At 44.9% G+C, this 25,637-nt stretch overlaps 1 protein-coding gene across 1 annotated transcript in view; it reads right to left on the bottom strand.

Moving 5' to 3' along the window:
* Positions 1-15,478: 15,478 nt before the first annotated feature.
* The window catches only part of LOC311223290 (docking protein 2-like), a 103,404-nt gene continuing 93,245 nt past the window's right edge, over positions 15,479-25,637 (bottom strand). Inside the window, exons 7-8 of the mRNA XM_084308083.1 lie at positions 20,019-20,120; positions 15,479-17,521 (exon numbers count right to left, since the gene is read on the bottom strand). Coding sequence (XP_084164209.1) covers positions 16,709-17,521; positions 20,019-20,120 — 915 coding nt within the window. The 3' untranslated portion in view covers positions 15,479-16,708. The remainder of the gene's footprint in view (positions 17,522-20,018; positions 20,121-25,637) is intronic.

Raw genomic sequence — 25,637 nt, 5'->3', positions numbered from 1 at the left:
ACTCAGCTCAAGGCGGAGAATCCAGAAATGTTCAAGGACATCATCCCAATCCTCTGAGCTTTCCACCAGCTGATGTCCTACATCTATGCCATCTACAAGAGATCCAAGGGCTCTGGAATGGCAGACACTCTGGTTACAGCAGGGGTAGTAGTGGAGGGGTCGGTAGATCAAGCACTACGAGGAAAGCACTACAGACGGGGCGTGCAGTGCACCCTGCTCTTGAGAGAGGTTCTTATCCCAAATCAAGATTCTTGAGCACAAAGAACTATCGGAAGACATCAAGGAGAACCTCAACATTCTGCAAAATGCACTGACTGAAACTCAAGAGGCTCTACAGACAGCTTACAGTGATCTTGAGAATGATGGCGACATGAAGGAGCTGATCAACAGAGTTTATGAGAAGCCTGGCACAGACATGGGGGACTTTTGGGTCTCGTTCTTGGAGATGTCTGACCCACTTGTACAATGTCTTGATGCATGTCATGCAAGAAATGGCTCTGAGTACCTATCGTCAACCTACAACATGCTGCCAGGACTGATGGCATATGACAACCATGACTATGGGAGGTGGTTGCCAGACTACTGGGCAATGCTCTCTTCACTGTCAGATGAACAAATGGAGTTCTTCAACGATCACTTTACCCAGTCGATGACAGGGCTACCCTACTCCTTCCAGCCCCTTAATCTTTGGATAGAAACAACTATGAATCTGAACTCAAAGCTAAAGCAAGGATGGACTCAGCTTTTAAAGAATGAGAAACAACTGTTCTCAACAACAAGGAATGCAAACAACGTTACAAGGGTGAAGTATGAAGCGGGGCCTCCAGTGCCAGCGTCATCACAGGAAGCATGTCGAATGCCAGCCAGCGAGGATGCAGAAGGATGAGCAAGTGTCACCTGACCCCAATGAAAAGCACCCCAGTCTACAGCTAGGAAGTGCAAGCGCACAGGTGTACTTTCCAAAGAGCTCAGCTGAACTACCACAACAGATTCCCCAGGACCACAGACAAGGAGAGAATGTTTAGCAAAAACAAGCAATACTTTATTACATAATGGTATTTAAGAAAAACAGGCAATACTTTAATACATAAGATACAAATTCATAAACCTACCTAAACACTATTAGACTAGATTAAAATACCCACGCCTCTTAAGCCTAAGGTAGTTTAAAAGGAGGAAGTGCTCCATGCCCCGTAAACCCACCCCCAGACTGTTACTCCCACCCACGCCACCTATCCCCGCCCCTGAGACACTACACACGTGAAGGAAAAAGAGTCTGCCCTGCACACGGGTCTATGACTATCAAACGTCAACTTAGAATCACACTATACCACACGGTTCACTGCAAACAGCCTGATATAAGTATCGATATCACACTATCCCTCAGGGAGCCACGGCAAATGATTTAGGGAGACTATAGGTAGATAAATACACACTAAGTGTTCACATGGTAAATTAAGGGGGTTTGGATAGGATAGTGGGTGCTGTTCACCGCTAGGGGTTGTGACCAGGCCTAGAATACTCCTCCCATATCCTAACCTAGGCCTGGGGCAGTGGAAGCGCTGAGTTACAAACAATACAAAAAAAAGGTTAATGATGACCGGGGCCCGAAGCTGAGGGCCGGAAGGACGCCACCTCCTTCCGCTCCCGTAGCCCCTCTCGGCTTCGGGGCTAAAAACTGTTCGGTCTGTACTGGGTTTTAGGCACTCCAAGCACCAGGCGTGCAATAATGTCCTTCCGCCTGCAATGAAAGGCACAGTCAGTAAGAGCAAGGTCCCCCCGTTCACGGGTTCGTCAAAATGCACAATGGATTAGATATCCTCCATATGATTTAGAAAAGAGAGAAAGGTAGTTCACAGAGGATGGAGAATCCACAATACTAGGTTCCAGTCTTCGACAGTATTACTGGCTTTACTGTATGCCGTTCCGATAATCTTCAGCTTCACGCCACTAATAATATTCCTAATTCAAATGCAGTCACTGTTCGTCTATGTCTTCATTTACCACTCTGGAAAATAGTTTGTTTGTTTAGGCACGTATTCTACTGTCTTGCGTTTCTTTACTCACGGCGCCTGGTGTGGCGATAATGTCTCTCCGGTCTGAAGCTCCACTCGTTTCCACTGCGGGGGAAACACCGCAGTCGCCGCTATGAACTGGTTCCACTGGAGGAAAGGTAAAAACACAAAAAGAGCTGCGTGTCCTCGTACTCCTTAGCCCTGCGTCCTCTGCTACCGTCCTCTCGACTCCCGTTTTCGTTCTGGAAGCAGCAATAGCGCCTTGTGTACCAGCAATATCACCAGTCGACGTCCTCGGGTTTCTCTTTCCTCCTCTGCTCCGGGTCTCGTCCTTCTGTGTCTCCCCCCAGCTGACAATACTCGCCTCCCTTTTGAGCGAGTTCGCGGGGTTCCAGGGCACCGCCCCTATGCGCCAGCCAGCCAATCAGCTTCCTCCAATGGCACAGCCTGTAACGCAAGAGAGGGAACTCCCATGAGTACATCCCACCACTCCATGAATACACACAGACACACACATACCCCCACCCACGACACAAGCAGTTCAGGACCTGCAGGCATGCATGAGGGATTTTGAAGCTGATCCATTTGACATCTCACCTACACTGAGGTCACTACAGTCTGGCCTTGTCACCTCACCAGAGTTACTGCATGACCTTAAGACTGCAATTCCGGGGGTGCTCCAGTAGCACACCATGTTACCGCGCTGCGTCGCGGGACTCCGTGCTGCGTCACGGATCTGGTTGACTCCGAGTTCGATTCCCGGACTCGCCGTCATTTGCCGAATGTCTCCCCCTGCTCTCTCTCCCGTTTCACCCTACAACTGTCGGTCATGCTTGACCAGAAAAGCGATAAACGCTAAAAAATAAAGTCAAAAAAAAAATAAAACTGCAATTCCAGATGGCCAAGCTCAGGTTGAGACTTTTCTGCAAGAGCGGGTTTCACCAAGATCAAGCCTCTTACTGCAACCATCCACAGGAATAAGAGATGGAATTTTGCAATTGAAAAGAGCTGCGCACCTTCTGGTGCTCATATGCAGGTGGCCCATATGGAGAGATCAGGACTAGCGGCCCTGGTGGACCTAGCAGAGGGATCTGGTATGATACAACTTGAATCATCCCTTGAGAGAAGAGTGACAGAGGAGTGCCTTTCATTCTTCAATGTGAATGGGTCAATGCGCAAGACTGTGAAGAGCAAGTTGTTAGAGCTTTTCATCCTAGAACCATTTCCTGAGGAACCGCAGAACTATGTGAGCCTTGTAGACATGGGTCTGATATGGTGGCTTGCCACCCCCACACCTGAGGACAGAGAGGCTAGGAAGCGGGATGGTTCTACCTGCATAAAATCTGCGCAATCATCTTCTCACGCCATGCCAATGTTTACCTCATCATTCTCATCAACGACAAGTATGACCTTCCCTTCAGCATCAAGGATGATGAGCATGATGATGAGCAAAACATCCACACGTCCCAAATGTTATCCTGAAACCCGAAGACAGGTTCCCAGGTGCTGCTGAATTCAGTGAACTCATGGTCAACTCAGGAAACAAGGTCAGATTGCATAAACTTGTGAAAGAACAGCTGAAAACACAAGTTGGTCAAGTGCAGGGTGATATCATATACTGTGAGGGAGAAGTGTCAACCAACCTCAGCACTGGCATCGCTAATGGAGAGTATGTCTTCAAACATCCAGAGGCAGATACAATGCTGCACCTATGCAAAGGTGAGGACCACCAACTACACTGGACCTGTTGTTCTAGACTGCGGAGACACAGATGGGTTTGTCCAAGCAGCTTATGTCTCGCAACAAATCAGAGGTGATCTGCTGATCAAGCGCAAGAATGCATGTATCAACTGCCGTGCAATGCTCTCTGAAGAGGTTGAAGACATCATTATACCTCTCCGTGGCAGCGACCACACCTCAGGCTTCTATGGGCATGGAAAGAAAAAGGTGTTGGAGAAGGTGATGGTTGTTCCTGAGGCAAGAGAGATCCAGGGACGAGTGGGTGATAGTCTGGAGTTGAAAGATGAAGTGAGAGCAGATATGAAAGCATTTGTCCTCTCAATTGTTTACGCTGAGAGTGCAGATGTTACGTGTGGCCAGGCCAGAGCTTCCAAGTGGCACAAATTGAAGAAGAAGTGTACGATTCGTCTCCCACCTGATGAGGACTCCTTGGATCTTCATGTGGAAAGGACAAACTACATTACATATTGCCAGCTCCATTACAACCTTCAAGAACATCCTTCCCCCATTGGTCACGGCTGGGAACTAGTGAATGGGAAGTGCCGGCCAGTGCATCATACCCTTCCCCCCTTGCCCCAGCAGCTCACATCTCATGACTGCTCAGATGAGAGTAGCAGTGATGATGAATGGAGTCAGTGTGGAGAATCAACAGATTCTGATGAAGAATAGTGATTCTGTCTCCCATTCTCATGATCCATCAACAACAAGTTGTTACATTATATCATCTGCTTAGCTTATTTTATATCCATCCCTACTCTGTATTTTGTGTTTTCTACCAGCCTTTTCTCTCCACCCTTATTTGGAGTGCTATTTGTTGAAGCACCATAGTTATACAAAAGTTACAAAACATATATAAAAAAAAGAAGAAAAAAAACTCCCTTTTGACTGTTCACCTTGTCGTGGTAAGGGAGCTTGAGTACCTCAGTGAACCCTGAGAGCTATGTCAGTAGGAGGAAAATCCTAGCAGGTTTTACCAAACCGGACAGGTCTAGGGTGAGAGGTCAGACAAAGCAGTCAGACAACCTTGTGGAAACAGCATCTGGGGCCAATAACCCACCCTGCTGAACCAAACAGGGGTGATCATGTCTCCAACTTTCACAGATGGATGGAGTATGGTGGAAGATAGCCACCTATCCCCGTCTGTCCATAACTCAACTCATCATGAGCAGAGCTTTCATTAGAGCTAATATGAAGGCTCTGTGACGATTTTGAAAAAAATCCATTTTGGAGCTCAAAATTGGCAGCCATCTTGCATTTGAAGGTCAACAATAGGTCAAATAATTATATAAATACCAAATATGTATTCCTTGATCAAAAAAAAAGCTCTGAAACCATGTATTGTGCATCATTATAGGTCAAACAATTAAAAAGTTCATTTTCACGGCAGCCATTTTGGATTTTGGTCTCTCACGAATTTTCCCCGCCTTTTAAAAAAATACACCCCGGCTAAATTTGTTTATTAACCCCCATAGATGACAAATCCATTGAGAAACGGACCTTCGCTCTCCCCGGTCACGGAAGTGCCACAGATGACCCTACTATGTCAGCATAATGGGCACCGGTCGAGAGAGTGAACAATTTCAATTACCTCGGAGTCCATATCCAAGGACTTGACATGGACCACACACAGACTGTGTAGTGAAGAAGGCACGGCAGCACCTCTACTTCCTAATGAAGTTCAAAGTGAGTCGGAACCTCTACTCATGCACAATAGAGAGCATCCTGACTGGTAACATCACCTCCTGGTTTGGGAATAGCACCGTACACTACCGCAGCAGACTGCAGAGAGTGGCTCAATCAGCCGCACGCACAATCGGAGGTGGGCTTCCCACTCTCCAGGACATTTACACCAGGCGTTGCAGGGCCAAGGCTAAGAGAATAGTCAAAGACTCTAGCCACCCACACAACTGCCTCTTTGCACTGCTGCGGTCAGGTAAGCGCTACCGGAGTCTCATGGCCAGTACAGAGAGACTCAAAAGGAGCTTCTATCCCCAGGCCATCAGGATGCTCAATGACTCTATATGTAACGGTTTGAAGAATGATCAGCTGTTTTAGTTTACCGTTTTTAGTTTATTGTAAATTCTGAATGATTTGGGACAACCAACTATTGTAAATAGGTCTTTTATTTTGAAATCGTCACTTCAGGAGGAAGTGACGTATTTGCTTTCTCATGCGACGACGTATGGTATCTAGCTTTACGTGCTGCGTTTACCTCAGTCTATCCTGAATGATAAGAGGTAAGCTGCTATCAGTGTACCTTGATGTTATATCTCTGGTCTAAGCCGATAATGTTGTAAATAGGTTTCCAAGTAATGAACCAAGTTATGAACAGTGGTTTGATGTTGATGATGTGCAGTTGTGTATCTGTTTATAAGAGATTTGGCCGTTTTTGCGAACTTTTATATGAGCACGTTGGTAAGCTAGTATTCATGGGGGGAGGGGTTTTACACCTGGCGCTGCTGAGAAGTGTGTGTTCTAACCAAAGTTTTCTCCTACCACAGAGATGTGTGTACTATACCAACATTGATGTGCTTAAGGCTGACGGCATTGTATGTCTCTTATACTTGACAGTATAAAGAAAAGAAGTACTCCATCCATCCTGTCTCCCGTGTCCATTATTCAAGCAGAGCAGGAACACAGTTGTCACATATACATCATCTACATTCATTGCACACACATCCACACACACACACACACACACACTCACTTTAAACAAACACTCACCTTTAACATTCACTTTAGACACTTTAACACTACACCATATTGTATCTATTTATTACAAAAGATTTACACCTAATTTTAGCATTTTTCATAAAAAAAATTATATTATTATATTATAATAAATTAGCATTTTGTACTTTAGGTTGTACTTTAGGTTGTACTTTAGTTTGTATATTGTATATTTTGAGTGTTTGGACTTTTTATTTTTATTTCTTCTTCTTTTAACTTTTTTTTACTGTATGAAGCACATTCTCAGTGGGCTCATTTCACTGTAATGTACACTTTATATGTGACAAATAAAACAAAAGTTGAACTTGAACTTCTGAGGTTCTTTCCCTCAGCTGTCATTGCTCTGAACTCTGTGCCACGATGACAGCCCCACAACCATACCGTGTAAACCACATTGCCTGAGTCTAGGCCAGTGGTTCTCAACCTGTGGTACACGTACCACTAGTGGTACTTGGTGGTACTGCTGGTGGTACTTGAAAAAAAAATAAAGAATAAAAAATAAAAAATATATATTATAATTTTTTATTTTATTTTTTGCAGTCAGGCCACTGAACTTAGAAGCAGGCCAGTGTTTCTAGTTGCGGCGGCGCGATAGTTAGATAACCTAAGTGGGGAGATTAATGCAGTCTAAACAGTCATAGATCTTTTATTCAACTTCAGCCCTGATCATAAAAAATTTTATTTTTAGATTTCTTTGTAATGTCAGATAAAAAATGAAATACTCCCACTTTTCTGAAAAGAGTTGTTGTTAAATCTGACATTACAAAAAACAAAAAATCCATCAAAATCTGTGTTGTTGCTAATCATTGACACATGCCTAGCCTGTAATAATCCCCCCCAGAAAAATGTACTTTGCATTTGATATATTGAAATTTAACTTTTTGTGTTTTTTTAACAATAGTTTGTGATGCCATCATACAAACTGGCATTTAAAGGGTTACAATTCGAAAATGTATTGAATATGTGTTTTTTTCTTTTTTTTACAATAATTTGTGATGCCCATCACAAACACTGGCATTTAAAGGGTAAAAATTCAAAAAGTCCTGCACCAGAATGCAGGAAATTAAGTCTTTGTAACAAAATAATTCCTGGTGGAGGACCCCCACAGAAAGTGGCCTGACTGGGGCTATATTTCACACTATATTTCCCAGCCTGAATTATTTCCCCAGTCCGGCCCTGCTTATGTGAGTTGTCAATGGACAACAACATGCTGTGAGTGTGTGTGTGTGTGTGTGTGTGTGTGTGTGTGTGTGTGTGTGTGTGTGTGTGTGTGTGTGTGTGTGTGTGTGTGTGTGTGTGTGTGTGTGTGTGTGTGTGTGTGTGTGTGTGTGTGTGTGTGTGTGTGTGTGTGTGTGTGCTTGCGCGCGTGCGTGCGTGAGTGCGTGCATGCGTGCGTGCGTGCAGACGTTGTTTTTGTTGACACCAGCCACAGGGAGGTGCTGGTCATAGAAGTAGGCTGTACCTTTGATCTGTACATGGACCAGGCCTTCCGGGACAAGTACAGTATATCAAATACCAACCACTGCTCAGTGTGATGGCTGACCTTGGGTATAGGTGTAGATATAGTGTTCTTGTGTTCGGAAGTCTTGGCCATGTACACAAATGCACCACGACCGGTCTGAGAATTTCTACAATGTCTAAAAGAAAAGCCAAACAAATTGCCGAATATTGCTCTGTCTCAGCTATTATTGGCAGCTTAGCCACGTGGAGAAGGAGCTGCTATGTGTACCCTTAAGTGTTCAGAATTGCTTGGCCCAATACATTTGATTCCCTGTTTATGTAATATAATTTGTGGAACCAAATAAAGTATTAAAATGTGTGTGTGTGTGTGTGTGTGTGTGTGTGTGTGTGTGTGTGTGTGTGTGTGTGTGTGTGTGTGTGTGTGTGTGTGTGTGTGTGTGTGTGTGTGTGTGTGTGTGTGTGTGTGTGTGTGTGTGTGTGTGTGTGTGTGTGTGTGTGTGTGTGTGTGTGTGTGTGTGTGTGTGTGTGTGTGAGTGAGTGAGTGAGTGAGTGAGTGAGTGAGTGAGTGAGTGAGTGAGTGAGAGAGAAAGAGAGAGAGAGAGAGAGAGAGAGAAAGAGAGAATGAAGGACACTTGCTTGCTATGTGAGAGAGAGAGAGAGAGAGAGAGAGAGAGAGAGAGAGAGAGAGAGAGAGAGATAGAGAGAGAGAGAGAGAGAGAGAGAGAGAGAGAGAGAGAGAGAATTAAGTACATTTGCTGAAATATAATTGTTCTTAATTTTCTCACTTGCTATGTGAGAATGTTAGTTATTATGTTCTCAATGCCCCTTGCATTGTATGAGTTGTGTGGAAGAGTTTGCTATAGTTCTAGTGCTACCCCTTTGTACATTGTGGCTGTGTTTGACAAAAGTTAACAATAAATAATGGTATTAGGAATACATTTGCCTCCTGTGTGAACTGTGCATAGCTGAATAGACTGTATTTTAACGTATGGTGGTACTTGGAGAGCCAGCTACGTTCTCAGGTGGTACTTGGTGTAAAAAGGTTGAGAACCACTGCTCTAGGCTCTGTTAACCATATAGGCTACTACCTCAAACTATAGTCTACCCTTATACATCTGTGTTGACAGGATGTACAACAATGCTATCATATATGCTATGATATATATTTACCGTATATATATTTATCCACATCTGTCAGAATATACCTGCATTTTTACATACCTGTATATACTATATCTATATCTGTATATATCCCTTACCTACTCTTACTAGTTATACTCCTGGCCAGTATGACTTACTACCATAGTGTTTTATACCTGTATCAGTATATACAATACTAAAACACTGTAGGCTACATACATCTGGTTATCATTATTACTCAGTAGTACTCATTTATACAGTATATTCCTGTGCATTGCATATTTCTACTGCACTTTACTGTTACCTTTGTCTCCACATGACTGTATGACTGATTTCAAAGCTTTATATATATATAAATATATATACAGGGGCGGACCTTCCTACAGGCGATATCGCCTAGAGCGCCACCCAAAAAATTCTAACATAAGCTTTAGCTGTATTTAGCAGCTTTAGGTGTTCACAGTCAGAACATGCTAGAGCGCTGTGCATTGATGGGTATCGGTCAAGTGTTTATAGAATTGAGCGTTGAGGAAAGAAAGACTAACGTTAGAGAACTATGAAGAGGCAAAAGCCATCCGGCCATCCAGTTTAAAAAGAGAAGAAAAGAAGAAGATGAGAAACGTGCCAAGGTGAAAGGTATGCAATTTTGTACAACTTCCAAGACCTGGAGGCTCAGACCGACCGACCGTTTTAGATTTTTGGCTCATTTTCCCTTATGTTAGAATTTTTTTTATGTAAAAATAATTGTTGCAGATATAGCGGCGCAGTGGTGAATCTCGCCTAGGGCGCCAAATGTGCTAGGTCCGCCCCTGTATATATATATATATATATATATATATATATATATATATATATATATATATATATATATATATATATATATATATACAAGACAAACATCTTGGTTGGTTGTACAAAGAAAATTGGTTCCCGCAGGGATTGATTCAGTTTCACTCAAACTCGATATTTCTGACACTGAGATACTGACATAATTCAGCATTCATAGTGAGTTCCTCCTGGAAAGAGTCGATATGGCAGATTAATCATGAATGAAGATGAAGGGAAGCCAACCCTGACAGACAGCGGGGGTATTACACTTTGGTGATTTAACACACGGTCCACCACCGCTCCCTACTGGACAGAAGACACCACTGCAGGGCTTGGGCTCTTCAACTCAATGCAGTCACGTTAGGGAGTGGATTTTCTTCATAAATATTGAGAAACTCGTCCAACCTGTTAACATTCTGGAATCTGAATAGACAGCAGAATTTTCTGTTTGGTTCAGTGGGGCAGCAGATTGTAGAGGAAGTCAGGTGTCTGACTGACAAACACACTACATTATATACAACTTACTTTTTGATCAGAGTTATACTACCAAGAATGTTTCAAGCTGATCAAATATTTGTTTTAATTAAGAGGGTTATACAGTAGTATTGGGGCCATATCACAAATACAGTACTGTAATTGCAAATCTGGTATGTCATAAATGTATAGATGTAGCAGTACTGTCTATCTGTATGTCATGTATGTCATATATGTTACGATGAATTGGAAATGGGGGACCCTGGTGTAAACAAGACGAAAGTCTTTCTCTGGTCTGCATCCCCTTAACAATTGTATGTATTGAGCTGTACTGCACTGTACCCATTCTGCAATCTGTTAATAAAGTTTTCATTCATTCATTCATTCATTCAAGCATTGTGTCACTTCTGCGGTGTGTGAGAAAGTGAGCCTGGCCCTAGTATTCTTCATGAAAACATTATCTGCTAATCCACTGTAGGTAACCACCATGCTAACCTACTATATGTAACCACCATGCAAACCTAGGTAACCATGTTAACCTACTGTAGGTAACCATGCTACCCTAGGTAACCATGTTAACCTACTGTAGGTAACCATGTTAACCTAGGTAACCATGCTAACCTACTAGGCAGTGGCGGCTCGCCACTAGGGGCGCAAGGGCGCCGACCCACCTGCTGGCCAGCTGCTGTTAAATCAGAGAAGAAGACAATAAAACTTTTTCGTTTTTGTGTTTTATAGCCCTATAAATAATATAAACATGTTTAAAATGAATAATATTTACTCATTTTAAGTATGTTTGTATTTCCAATGCACAATATAACGTTATTATCTAAATAAAAAAAACATCGTTTTCATGAGCAGGAAGTGACGTTTTTTTTTATTTTTTCGTATTTCTCGCCCGGGCTAGAAGCGATAGTGCTCTGAGTGCGCGTCACAGTTTGATCGCTGTCTCCGTCACAGCCAATCAGTGCATACGGCGTTGTGCGTTGAAATATGACTATTATGTTGGAATCCGAGCGCGATTTGAAGCGGTCTAGGCAGCAGCGTGAACTTCCGTGAAGAATTTCCATAGCCGCATTTTCGTGGAGACGCTCTCTGATTGGCCGACGCGATGCCAGTTTTTTTCCATAGCCGCATTTCTCGGGTTGGAGAGAGAATGCAACACAGCAACAGCAGTTGAGTCGACTCGTCAACAACAACAGCAACTACACTGAGCTTAGGCACTCTTTCAAAGTTGGTTAAGGTTAGAGTTTGTCTTAGAGCATGGCGATAGAACGCCAGGTAGTTTGCAGGCTGTTCGAGGCGGAAATGGACAAAGACACAGCTCTTCACTCACACAGCTTGTTGGCTAACAACAAGCTATATATGGATGCAGTGTGGAGGGACATGTATGGACAATGGATGGACATCAACACAGGCTGGATGGACAATGCCATGGAGTGGATATACTTTATCAACAAGCCAACAACAAGGTAGATTAGCGATCTTAACTCTAGTTTAATACATGATACGTTGTCTACTGATGCCGCATAACGTTGTAACGTTACAGCTACTGCTAGCTGTTAGCTCCGTTAGCTTAGCTGGCCACTTTTATAATTACTGCATGGAAACGGAGTAACGTTAACGTTTAAACGTTATGTCGAGGTCATACAATACTACAGTCGACATAAGGTTAACGTTACCCCGTTTCCATGAAGTGTTTAAATAGCAGCAATCTTGTTGAAAATGTAACTTTACTAAAATGCTCTCTCTCTCTCGCTCTCTCTCTCTCTCTCTCTCGCTCTTGCTCTCTCTCTCTCTCTCTAATTTCGCCGCATGTGGGACATAACCACTCAGACAATGAATGGTAACTTGTTTAAAATAACGAGCTTTACAAATGTGTTTATTATTGAATGGATCTGACATCATCTGAGAGAGAGAGAGAGAGCGAGAGAGAGAGAGAGAGCGAGAGAGAGAGAGAGCTGTGCTGTTTGTGGTGCTGCTGATGCATAATGAATGAATGGTGAGTTGTTTAAAATGACAACATACATGTGTTAATTATTTGATTTGATTGATCCGAGAGACAGAGAGAGATTGCTCCAGAGCATCTCAGAGCATTACATTTTCAACTCAACCTATTAACGAGAACTGCGACCTACAAGGCACCAGCGCCAGCGGCCGCCACTGCTACTAGGCCTATAGGCAGGGGCGTAGCTGGAGATTCTGGGCCCCATGAAAGAATCAATTTGTGGGCCCCCAATCTATTAAAAAATGTGGGGCCCCCAATCTATAAAAAAATGTGGGGCATTTGCTGGGCCCTTGGAATCATCCTAACCCCCCCCCCCCCCCCAGCTACTCCCCTGCACACACACACACTCTCTCTCTCTCTCAAACAGAGAAATCAAAAGAAATCAGTACATTACAGAAGGAATTTCTTGTACAGTCTTGTACAGTGGGTGACAATATTGTCACAAGGAAAGATGAAATTACATACCTAGGTTTGCCAGGAAATGCTCAGAGAATTGTTGCATATATAGAACACAAATGTTCTAGAATGTTCGATTATGATATCATACTGTGACATACTCCTCCTGTAGTGTGAAAAAACATGCATTCTCATAAATATTACGATCAAATCTATTTTGTACTTGATGATACATTTGAAATTGGTTTGGTTATGATCATGTTATTAGTGTGTGTGTGTGTGTGTGTGTGTGTGTGTGTAAAAAACTAATTAATAATATAATTATTATAAATGTCTCTCTCTGTATATATCTCTGTATCTCTTTCTTTCTTTCTTTCTTTCTTTCTTTCTTTCTTTTACTATTACTAAATAAGATAAGATAAGATATTCCTTTATTGGTCCCCTTGGGGAAATTCAGGCATCATAGCAGCATGGGGGGGGGGGGAGTGGGTGGGGGTACAGGTAGTAAACAACACAGTGTACAGGTAGTAAAAACAACACAGGCAGTGTATAGATATTATATATCTATATATATATATATCTAAATGTCTAAACCTCGGTCTATCTAGTGTGTGTATACACCAGTATCACTGACTACCACGGCAAGCCTATAGAAAATGATTCTATTTAATAATAATAATAATTATTATTATTATAAATGTCTCTCTCTCTGTTTCTTTCTTTCTTTCTTTCTTTCTTTCTTTCTTTCTTTCTTTCTTTCTTTCTTTCTTTCTTTCTTTCTTTCTTTCTTTCTTTTCTTTCTTTCTTTCTTTCTTTCTCTCTCTTTCTATTATATTACTATTATATATCTATCTAAATATCTAAACCTCTGTCTATCTAGTGTGTGTATGCATGGCATCAAATCAAAGTGTGTGTTGCCTGTATTGATCAGTCACACTATACCCCCATTCAGCCGTAATTGTTCCCTGCTGGGCCTTTGTTTCATGGTGTGAATTAGTCATTGACATTGACATTGACATCACATTGCATTCTGGGAAGGAGTGTAGTTCCCTTATCATTAGCTGAATTCACTGAATTCTCTTCAGAGGCTCCTGCTGCAAATTGGTAATGACTGTACCAGAATGTTTGATAGGACATTGATTGAAAACTATCGTCTCAAATTTGACAATTGATGGCTTATTTTGAAGGTATGAATCTGTAATTTGACATTATGTAACAAAAAAAAAGAGAATATTCTGAGAAGGTGGAGCTAGAAACTCTAGACCTCAGGGGGTTAAACTGCCCCTGGTTGCATATGAGTGGGTGTCCCTAAAGCACATAAAATAATTTGACAAATATGAGGGGACCCTATTGTACATTATTTTATGGGTAAGGCACAACTTAATTTGAATCACCCGTTTTTCCACTGGGAGCCAGTTTAGTTGATTAAGTATAGCTACATCCAGGTGAGTGCGGGTAGGAAGCTTCATCACTACTCTAATCATTTTATTTTGGGTAGTCTGAAATGTATTTTTTATTCTCTGCGGTGCACTACTGTACCAGAAGGGGGCAGCGTAGTCAAAATGACTCTGGATCAGGGCACCTGATAACATCCTTAGTGTTTTACTATCCAACATCTCAAACTTACGTGCCAGGAGTTTGGTCTTTTTGCTTATTTTAGCAAGGGCTTTCAAGGCCATAGCCTCCCCTGTGAGATGTTTGTCTAAGGTGCATCCTAAATAAACTACCGAATCCTTACCAGCAATGACTGACTCTCCTACCTGGATCTTCAATCCTGGGGACTTTCGCAGCTTTACTTTGGATCTAAAAAGTATGGCCTCAGTTTTCCCAAGGTGGAGAGACAGCTTATTGTCGGCCAGCCATGTTCCCACACTCTGAAGCTCCTTACTTAAGGTCTTCTCTACCTCTCCTAGGTCTTTGTGAGACACAAGAATGGCATACAGGCAGATTTCATGTCATTAATATATAATAAAAAAAAGTGTGGCCCTAGCACACTCCCTTGAGGGACCCCACAGCTAACATTCTTGGGGGAGGAAAGGGTACCATTTATATCGACCATTTGGGTCCTACCCGAAAGGTAGGAGTTTACCCATTCAATTGACAACCTCATCTCCAACAACGATGAGTCCATTTACCGGCAGGGCAGAGCAGTGAGGTGGTGCTCAACCAACAACCTCCTGTTCAACACCTCCAAAACCATGGAAATTGCCATAGATTTCAGGACTTCAAAAAAAGAAAACACAAGCTGAAGGGCATAGTATACACCAAATTACCAATTAAGCAATGCAAACGGAAATTTGGCCCCATAATCACTCATGCGATCCGGATATGGCGCGAAACACAAAAAAAATATTCTACTCTACATAAATGGCATAATCATACTCCCTTATTCAATAACAATGCACTCTGGATAGGAAAACAACCTATAAGATTCCCTAGATGGGAAAAGCAAGGCATACACTCATTAGGAGACGTCTTCAATAAACAGGGTTTTTGTAGTTTCAAGGAAATACGCAAAAAATTTAATCTCACCAAGTCCACATATTACTTTTACGCACAGTTATTGGCATGTTTGAAGGCTCACGGTGTTCCATTAAATATACCAATTGTACACCACAGATACCACAAATTCTTCTATGAAAGAGAGACATCAAGAGGTTTTGTTTCAGATTTTTATCATCAATTACTAACGTCCTCATATGAAACCCTCCACCTAGACTCCGTCTGGAGGAGGGATATACCAGACCTGGAAAGTGATTTTGATTGGCAAGAAGCCTGGACTCAATCTTAACTATATTCACAGGACATACTTGACTCCTATAAGACTGAAAAAAATGGGTCTTATACAAGACTCCAAATGCTCCTTATGTACAAATGGGGACGAGGGGACATTTATGCACATGTACTGGGACTGCCCACCAGTTAAGATATTCTGGAAAGAGGTGACCCAGCAACTATCAAATCTCTTAACTTGGAATATACCTGTACACCCCTCTGTACTACTGCTGAATGATGTTTTTGAGTGTGCAGTACATCCACAGCTAAAGAGATTGGTTTTATCGGGTATCACAGTGGCTAAAAAGCTGATAGCATCACGATGGTTCCAACCGGAAAAAATTTGCCGAAAGGTCTGGATTATTACATATCTCGATGTGATCTATCAAGAAATATCTACAGCAAGAATTTTGGGTCTCAATGAATCCAAAATGACATTGTGGTTAGAAGTGGTGGAGAAAATAAAAGCTAGCATATAATGGTAATGTCTGGTTAGGAGCAAGGGAAAGTGGATGGATTATCCGGAAGGGGGGGGTACAAGCTGGAGCATATGTGTGTAGGTTTTTAGATAACAGGTATTTATAGGTGACCATGCTAGCCTAGCTGTAGATAACCATGACTAGTCTTAGTCTTCACCTCTTGCAAGGTGTCATGTGACCTACACACATAGAAAAAGTGTTAATCAGAATGCTGTTATGCACACATATAACTCACAAAGCTAAATGATCAATAACCACAATAATGTAGCCTGCATTAATGGTGGGAGTTTTGAAACCACTCCATGAAGAGGTGCATGTTATAGGTTATAACTAAGACATTCTAGTAGCTCAGACTGTATTATATCACACATTCTCTTCCATTACAGCTGAAGCTGCTCTGTCACATTAGATTGTCTCCCTTCAACAGATTGATTGTCACACAAAAGATAACTGTCATCCAGTTCAGATCTGTTCAGTCTGTTCACCTCATTCCAATCATTTTTATTGCAGTAAAATGGGATTGTCAAGCAAAAAAATATATAGATACTTTGAGTTGCTGTATCAACGTAATATCGGCAAACACAATATTGCGATATCTTGCTATATTGATTTCCCCCCCACCCCTAGTGTGTGTGTATGTGTGTGTCCTCGTCTCTTCTCTCTTATCTATCGGTCGTCTTCACCCTAATGTTATCATACGTTGAATCCTCCTCCTCATCTTTGTTGGTGTTTATTTCAGCAGAAAAGGCTCTCTGTGGCGGCTTCGGTACGGCGTAGTCATCTTTCGTTGGGTCGTATGGGTACTCGTGAAATTTAGGATCGACCGTTCCCAGCATCTTCCAGGCGTGACCTCTCACCTCCTCCGGTTCATCGTACAGGAAGAGGGCGGCATTCTGTCCAATGATGGCGTGGCCTTCAGGCTCATCGTAGATATGTTCTGCCTTGCTGTCGTTCCCCTCGAGAGTTTCAGCAATGCCCCGGAAGTCTGATCTGATCTTCGATTCGTCAATGCTGTCATACAGTGGATCATGAGGCTCCTCCCCCAGCCCCATGGCCTGATGGGTACTCATGATGCCTGCCATGATGCTCTTAGCAATGGTGTCGAAGGGGAGAGAGTATTCTGGCTCCTGCTGCAGGGGAAGCTGGGGCAGAGTGGCTCCACCAGAACAAGGGGAACGTCTGTCCCCTCTCTCCCCTCTCTCCCCTCTCTCCCCTCGCTCCCCTCTCTCCTCTCTCTCCCCTCTCTCCCCTCTCTCCCCTCTCTCTTCACTCCATTCTCTCTCTCCTCTGTCCGGGAAGGGGTTGGGGTTAGGGTCGGTGGGGGTGTGGGGGTTGTGATCGGGTGGGGTGTTGGGCAGCGGGCAGCTGGGGATGTGCTTCACCAGGTTCTTGCGGAGGGGCGAAGCTCCTCGAGTGTCCAGAGTCAAACACTTTACTCCTGTTAAGGCCTTGTCTACTGGTGGCTCCAACCAAGACTAGAGGAGAGGAGAGGGGGAAGAAGAGAGAGGAGAGGAGAGGGGGAGAGGATATAAGAGGAGAGGAGGAGAGGAGAGGGGAGAGGGTAGAAGAGGAGACGAGGAGAGGAGAGGGGGAGAGGATAGAAGAGGAGAGGAGAGGGGGAGAGGATAGAAGAGGAGAGGAGAGAAGAGGGGGAGAGGATAGAAGAGGAGAGGAGAGGGGGAGAGGATAGAAGAGAAGAGGAGAGAGGGGCGGGGAGGGAGGAAGGAAAGTCAGTTCAAATTAAGTTTACTTATTATTGTTTTTATTATTATTACTATTATTAATAGTTGTAGCCGTAACAGTCGTATCAGTAGCCATAGACGCCTGCGTAATAGAGCACTCGGAGCATCTGCTCTCCCACTATTGAACTTGGGGGAGCAAAGGTATGCTCTTGCTCCACCACTTTTTGATCATATGAAAAATATGATATATCCCCTCCCAATATATAAATCTAACCATAACTACGTAATTTCAATCAAATTAATAATACGCAATGACACTTAATAGCAAGTTTTTAAGTTTCCAAAGATTGCGACCCCCCCCCCTGCCCCCCCATATGGTTTGATCCAGTGCCTTCCACCCCCAGCAGACAGTGGCGCACGGCGCTGCAGGTAGGCTGAGTGTAAATAGCAAAGGCCACCGAGTGTGTCATTGTGGCAGGCAGGATTTTCCAGTAAGTTGTTCAAACAAAAGATTATGTTAGACATGTCTTTATTATTGAGTCGTAGAACTTCTACGACCACGCAATACAATAAAAGTGTTTCACGTCCCGAAATGCCATCTGGTTATACCGTAAATCCTCTAATAATAATAATAATAATAACAACGTTTCCCTCTGGTTGGCGTTAGCTTTAGTGCTAGCCGCTAGCTAACGTTGTCATAATTATCTAGATATGTGGTGTCAGCTGGATGACGTTGACTTCGTTTGCAAATGTTAACGTTCGCTATTTATATGGCAGACGAGCAGGGCCGGATTAACGACGGCCGCGGCCCGTGGGCCTCTAGTGACGAGGGGCCTCCAAATTTTTTTATTTAATTTTCTTATTTTTTCTGGAGATCGATGTCATGACTGTGCACTGCAGACTCAGGGAGGAGGCAGAGAAGGAGAGAAAGAGACAAGAGTTACAGGTAATGGAAATATATCTTTTTTCTCTTTCTTATTAAAAACTTGGCCTATTTGAAAGGAGATTGATTTAATAAAAATAAATGAGCGAAAAATCAATATACAGTATACAGTATATATATATATATATTAATATATTATTATTATAGTAATTGGCTATCATACTGCAATATAAACTGAGTTTTATAGTGAAAAGAGCAGCTTTATTAGTCAAGATTGAAGGCTCTATATTGCAGACCCCCTCCAAACAAACCCCTTGCCTGTCCCAAAAAAAATTAAATAAAAAGAAATGTATCAAAAAAAATATATATATAAATCTTGCACCCCCACTTTCAACTATAACTAGGTGGCCATATCAGTAGCAATAATCACAGTGGTAGTAGAAGTAGTAGTAGTAGTAGTAGTAGTAGTAGTAGTAGTAGTAGTAGTAGTAGTAGTAGTAGTAGTAGTAGTAGTAGTAGTAGTAGTAGTAGTAGTAGTAGTAGTAGTAGTAGGCAGTGGTGCAGTCATAATATGGGAACTGCCCAGACGCCACGTGCACGCGCATACATGTTCCCTCGCTTGCGCACAGAACAGATGATTATTATGCATAACAATGTTTTAAATGTAATTGTAGTTACAATTTCTTTAATTGAATTAACTTAAACTAGAAAAGTAAATACAAACTAAATTAACAATGTAACTTAGTTTACAGAAGGACAGTTTCCTTCAGACTGAAGCACAACTTAATGTCTCATCCTTCCAGTCGGGACCACAGATCAAGCAAACCCCCACCAATTGGTACAGGGCTTGTATTTTGGTTTGGCTCTTCTCGTTGTTATGCTATCGGTATCCTATTATTATGCAAAGTCTAGGTGATAAGTGCCAGCTGGGTACTTAGCGCACGGCGCGACGAGTCCAGTGACAATTGTGAATGCATTTTTGTGTGCGCACGTGCACATCCGTGCGCGATTGCGCGCACTTCTGCTCAGCGAACTACTAGGACGGCGTCTTACCCCGTCCTACCACCACTGCACCACTGGTAGTAGGAGTAGTAGCAGTAGCAGCAGTAGTAGTAGTAGTAGTAGTAGTAGTAGTAGTAGTAGTAGTAGTAGTAGTAGTAGTAGTAGTAGTAGTAGTAGTAGTAGTAGTAGTATAGTGGTAGTAGCAGTAGTAGCAGTAGCAGTAGCAATAGTAGCAGTAGAAGTAGCGGCGGCAATAACAGTGGTAGCATAAGGTGGTAATAGTAGTACTATGCTGGCATGTCAAGTCAAGTGTTCCTTTATTAATCCCCTTGGGGGAATGCAGGTGTCATAGCAGCATGGGGAGGCTGGGGGGTACAATAGTAATAGTAATGGAGCAGAACCTACTAGTTGATTGGGGTGTTTGTTTTGCTGTGGGGGTGAGGGCTGCAGGGTCAGGTTCTGTAGAGCTGGTGCATCATTCACCAAGCTGTACACACCATCAGTTGTCTGGAGAATACCACAGTCACACCATCAGTTAACCTGGCCCGTTAATCACACTTCCCATTTGGGAAGTCGTTCTTTGAAACTGTTTGAATGAATGAATGATCATTACATTTATATAGCGCTTTTCTCTAGACTATAGACTCAAAGCGCTCACCCAACCTTGGGCTACGCAGGCTCAATGGCTGCCATATACTGGCACCAGGCACACATCACACTACACAATGGCTGAACGGCTCAGGAGACAGGGATTGATGTCAGTCAATTAAGGGGGGAGGGATGATTAGGTGGCCTTGATGTCAGAGACACGATTGGGAATTTGGCCAGGAACGTCGGGGAACCCCCTCCTCTTTGCGATAGGCTTCCTGGGTTCTTTAACACTTCGGTCAGTCGGGACCTCGGTTTTAGCGTCTCATCCGAAGGACGGCACTTGCAGCTGTACGGTGTCCCTATCACCGGAACAGGGGCATTGTTACTGACAAGTCCAAAGGACAGAGGGGTATCAGGATTGGGCCTGCCCTGGTATAAGTAAACAGCTTAACTAGGGATGTCCGATATTATCGGCCTACCCATATTATTGGCCGATATTGGCATTCAAATGTGATATCGGAAATTATCTGTATCGGTTTTCAAAAAATATAAAAAAAAAATCCCATTTATTTAACATTTATTTACTCAGGCAAGCAAGTAAGAACAAATTCAGATTTTATTTATTGTCAAAAGTATGCATAATGTTGTGTTAATTCCACAACAAGATATATGTAATGTTAATGACCTGAAATTATTCAGTTTTTTGGGGGGGGGAAACCCTGCATATATCGGTATCGGTTGATATCGGTATCGGAAATTAAGAGTTGGACAATATCGGTATATCGGATATCGGTAAAAAAGCCAATATCAAACATCCCTAAGCTTAACCCTTTCACTACCACTCTACCAAATGGTTAACCCTTTCACTGCGACAATACGGAAGGTTAACCCTTTCACTGCCACACGACAAAGGGTAACTACCACACTACAGAAGGTTCTGTATTCATAGTGGCTCCGCTCGGCGTCACTCATGCACTATCCTCGCATATGTGCACACGCACTGAATAAAATTCCACAATGTACCTTTATCCCAGTATTCGTCTGACCACACCCCTCGTTAGCTTACCTTCATAAGCAGGTGTGTGGTCACCTGCTCTTCTCCTTCTCGCTTTCACCACAAGGAAGTGCCTTCGGTAGATCCCCACTTGACGTGTTGTTAGTTGAAAAGAGTTGAGACGTGTTTACATTGTGCTTAGTTTTTTCTTCTCTCATAACTATTCAAAAGGAAAAAGCTATGTCATAATGTCTACTTCGGAGAGTAGACCCACTCTTCACCAGCGGTTCTCCATTCCTGCCTCTGTCGTGCGTACTGGTGCGGGGCTGCTGCCACTTTCGTGGTTGCCGACCCAGCCCAGGAGACAGCCGATGGATAGTTTGCCTCTCCGAGGAGCCGATGCATCGGTGCCGTCGCCCCGGCGGTGGCATGATCTCGACTCTGGTTCCTCTGGTTCCAGGGAATCGTCCGTTGTTGAGCGGCCGGTTCTTTTGGTTCCAGAGGATTTGCGACGCAAGCTTTTCGCGTCTGCCCGTTCACGTCGCAAGATGGTGGCCTGCAGACGCGAACGGCCTGGGTTTGGGGAATTTCTGGAGACCAGCGAGGATGCGTCGGTCTCTGCATGTCCGATGGAAACTGAGGATTTCATGGAAGAGTCGGACGGATTCTTGTTTGAAGGCCCTGTGGAGGCGAGTATCCCTCCTGTCCAGGAAACACCGGAGGGGGGAGAAATGTCTCCTTGGGGCGCCTTGTTCGAGGATGTCAGGGAACCACCTCGGCCTCTTCGGCAGGATGCCCTGCTATCAGCCACATCAGACTGTGGCTCCTCAACTGGTCGAAGCCTGCTGTATGTGAGGGATGCGGGTTCGGTGGAGGAAAGTCAGCAGGGGGAACTGCGGGCTTTGTTTCCCGAGCTCATGGCGGTAGCTGCCGCTGCAAACGGCGTGCCCCCGATGATCTCATAGGTCATCTCTGGCAGCGTCGCCCGGTGAGAGGGGTGGACGTTGTCTACCCATTTTTCCCCTCAATGGGGGCCTATGTTCGTCAGGGCCAGGCGGTGTCTCACATCATGGGACTTTCCCCCGCCTACGTACCAGTTACGCGGGTGTTGGGGTTGGTCAAAGGTATGAGAGAGGGCGTGCCACGGCTTGATAGGCCGATGGCCGCTCTCCTCTGTCCGGATGTGGTGTGGGAACCATTATGCAAGCCGGTTCTCCATGGAAGATCGGCTAGGCGATTGGCATATTGGGGTGACCAGTCATTTATCGCTGGTACATAATCGCTGGCTGCGGCTTCTAACATTGCGCACCTGGCTAGATTTGTATCGGGGATAATGACAGGCGGCACGGGTCTGACCGAGGTAAAATGCGATCAGATCACCCAGGCGGCAGGAGCTGTCCTGCATCTTACCCAGGTGCAGGCCATAGCCTCGGGGAAGATGCGCGCCCTGGCCACCCTGACCCAGCGCCACCTTTGGCTGGAGCAGGCTCGAGTGCCGGAGAGGAAGAGAGCCCCTCTTCTGACGGCCGACCTCTCCGATGCTGGATTATTCGGGAAGGCCCTGCAGCTGATGACCTCAACGTGCAGAGAGATGGCAGAGGAGCGGTCCGTGCTCCAGCCCCATTTTCCGCCTCCCGTTTTTGCCGGTGGAGTCAGAAGGCTTCCACGACGTCGAGCTCCCTCCGCCGTGCCTACCACTGCCTCCGCCGCCACTTCTGGCCCCTCCAAGAAGGCCAGGAGGAGAGACGGCGATTCTGCTGCCGCCGGCCCATCCACGACCGAAGGAGACGGTAGGGAATGCCGTGACCAGCAGCCGATCCACTACCGTCCCTTCGGGGCTTCTCGGGGTGGCAAAACCCGAGCGGCTCGATGCGGCAGACGCCGCTAAAGTGACTTTTCCCCCTGTGGTCCCCTCTACACCCTCCCCGGCCCCCTCATGATTTTGTGCCGTAAAAAAGAAATAAAAAGTTCCCTAAAAAGGGGACTATATTATTGGCCAAACAAACTGTGTGTTTCTTCACTAATACATATGATGGGGTTGCGAAATGTGAATCTGCATTATTACATTGAGAGATGAGTCGTGTTGTGTTACGAGATTAAGCAAGGTCTGCAAGCATACACTCAGTCTTAGAAAGGTTCTATTAGCCTGACGCTCCACATGCAGGTAGAAGCTGGTGGTATGTTCCGTTGCTTGAGCAAAGTAATGTTGATCCACGACACTGTTGTGTTAGTTGCAGTAATACTCGTACACACACGTTCCACGGCTTGGCCGTTACTCTCTGTCGGTGTTTTGCTATGTACGACATAGAAAGCGGGTGTAGGATTCACACACACACGACTTGTTTTGTTATAAATCCTGTTCACATTCTGTGGGTAGTGGGCATTGTATTAGCTTATGCTATACTTTGGCTTTCTACCGAAGGTCTCAAAATGCTACAGTTGTTTTTGGTGTGTAGGGAAGAAGGGTTTGTGTGAGGGGGTGCCGAATAAACCCCTCCTTCCCACTTGATTGGTTTAGGAGATTTTTTCTCATTCTGCTGAGCCAGTCGGGGCCGAGCCGTTCAACGTCTTGGCAGGGGGGGAGGGTTATCTTGACACGACTCCTATTACAAACGGGAGTCGTGTACAGGGTTTCCCCCCGTCATAGCATATACGTTGCTATGGCGACGGCTTCCATGAGTTAAGATCTTTACGTAAGGTTTGTGGTGTTAAAGTGTCGGGTTAGAGCGTAGGGCTTACGGGTCTGCTACGCTCGATTTTATGTGTAAACTTGAGTCAGTTGGTCACGTGACTCACAGTTGACATGTCTTTTTCATAACTGCGACTCATGTGGGAAGGCTTCTGGGGAAGTTCGGTCTATACTCTTTGACAAAAGGAGTGACTGGATGTAAAAATGTAAACAGTTTTTACTCCCAGCTGTGCAGTTGGGTTTATACTGTTGATGCTTCTTCTTTATTATTATAAAGAGTTGGAGTTGGTTGCATCTCACCCCTCTTGTCGTTCCCCTGGGCGCCTTGGGGATTCAATGAAAGGTCTAAATAGCCTATTTATTGATGTGGATATACCCGACGCACACATAGTGCTAGTTTGGGATGTTCTGTTGGACATTAAGCAACTGACTGGCGAGCCTTGGTTGCTTGGGGTTAAAACAGCGTTTTTATAAAGCAACCGGGATGGGGGTTTTCCTCTTCCGACGACCTGTGTGGTTGTCGACGGATTCTCGTTCATATCGGGGGATGATGACAGAATGGATCTGAACATACGTAGAAGGGTTTCACGCCCTGGGGGTGGGCCGCCGGGCGCGGTTCGCACCGAACGTCTGGGTGGCGCCTTCTTTTCATGTCTAAGATCAACACGCATGTCTGCCCCTTCTCCTGGAGTTGGCAGATCGGCGTGGTTAGGGCACGGGACTGGTTCTGGACACACTGGATGGGTCAGTTGCACCGGTTGTCCGCCGGGGATGCAGATCTGCTGATCTGGTACCCTGAGGGACTTGGGCTTTTTTCAGGGGGAAAAATGCCAGGTCGGTCCGGGTGTCACAGGGTTAAGCGCTATGGAGCCCTTGTTGGGTACATTGTATTCTACACTGTCGTAATGGCTTACGGCCGTGCCAACCTGTACACGCCCGATCTCGTCAGATCTCGGCCGCCACGCAGGTTGGTCTTGGTTAGTACTTGGTTGGGTGACCTCCTGGGAATACCAAGTACGGGGTGTTTGGGGCTGGTTCTCCATTTCTTTCGCTCTTCTCTTACGCGTGGCGAAGAGGGGCCTGTTGGGGTGGTCTTTGACCTCCTCGGGGGACCCTGTGTCACCGGGCCCGGTCCGAAGTAATGTTTTTGTTGACCCGTAGGCCCGGGATAACCCTGTTGGAAACTGAAACACGGGTACTGCGGTGGTGCCGCAGGTACGTTTTGGAGTTTTTTTCCTGAGGGGTTATGGGACCGACCGCCGCATAGGGTAATGCCTGGGTGGTTGGTTCTCTGGTGTGTCGGTGCGGTGTCAACTCCCGGGTTGCCCGGTTGAGTGTGCCCCTGCACGTTCGTGACGTCTGCCAATTGTGTCAGCCTTCGCTTTGAGGGAGGTTTGTCATGGTGACGACAACGGCAGCATACGCCCCTTCCGCCGGGGCGGCTGTGTTCAGCTGTCCCCTCTGGCGCCTGTCTCGTCCGCAGTCTCCAGGCTCGGGTTAACAGCCTGTTGCCTGGTTTTTTCCCCGGTGCGCTGCCTGCTTCCGTGGTAAGTCTTGTTATTGCGGCCGTGCTGACTGTCTGTACTGCAGGGTCAGTGTGCCAGGCGGTGTACTATTGGGGGGACAGGGCCCGCTCGGCTGAGGGGCCTTTGTCCGAATACGCTGGCGATGTGGGGGGCGGGGTCACTAAGTGCCCACCTGGTGGGGTCTTGATGCTGGCATCATGGACTTCTCCGGGCCCCCGTTCCAG

Source organism: Notolepis coatsorum (assembly GCF_963971535.1).
Source record: "Notolepis coatsorum genome assembly, chromosome: 2".
Classification (NCBI taxonomy): Eukaryota; Metazoa; Chordata; class Actinopteri; order Aulopiformes; family Paralepididae; genus Notolepis; species Notolepis coatsorum.
This window is presented reverse-complemented; position numbering and strand designations above follow the sequence as displayed.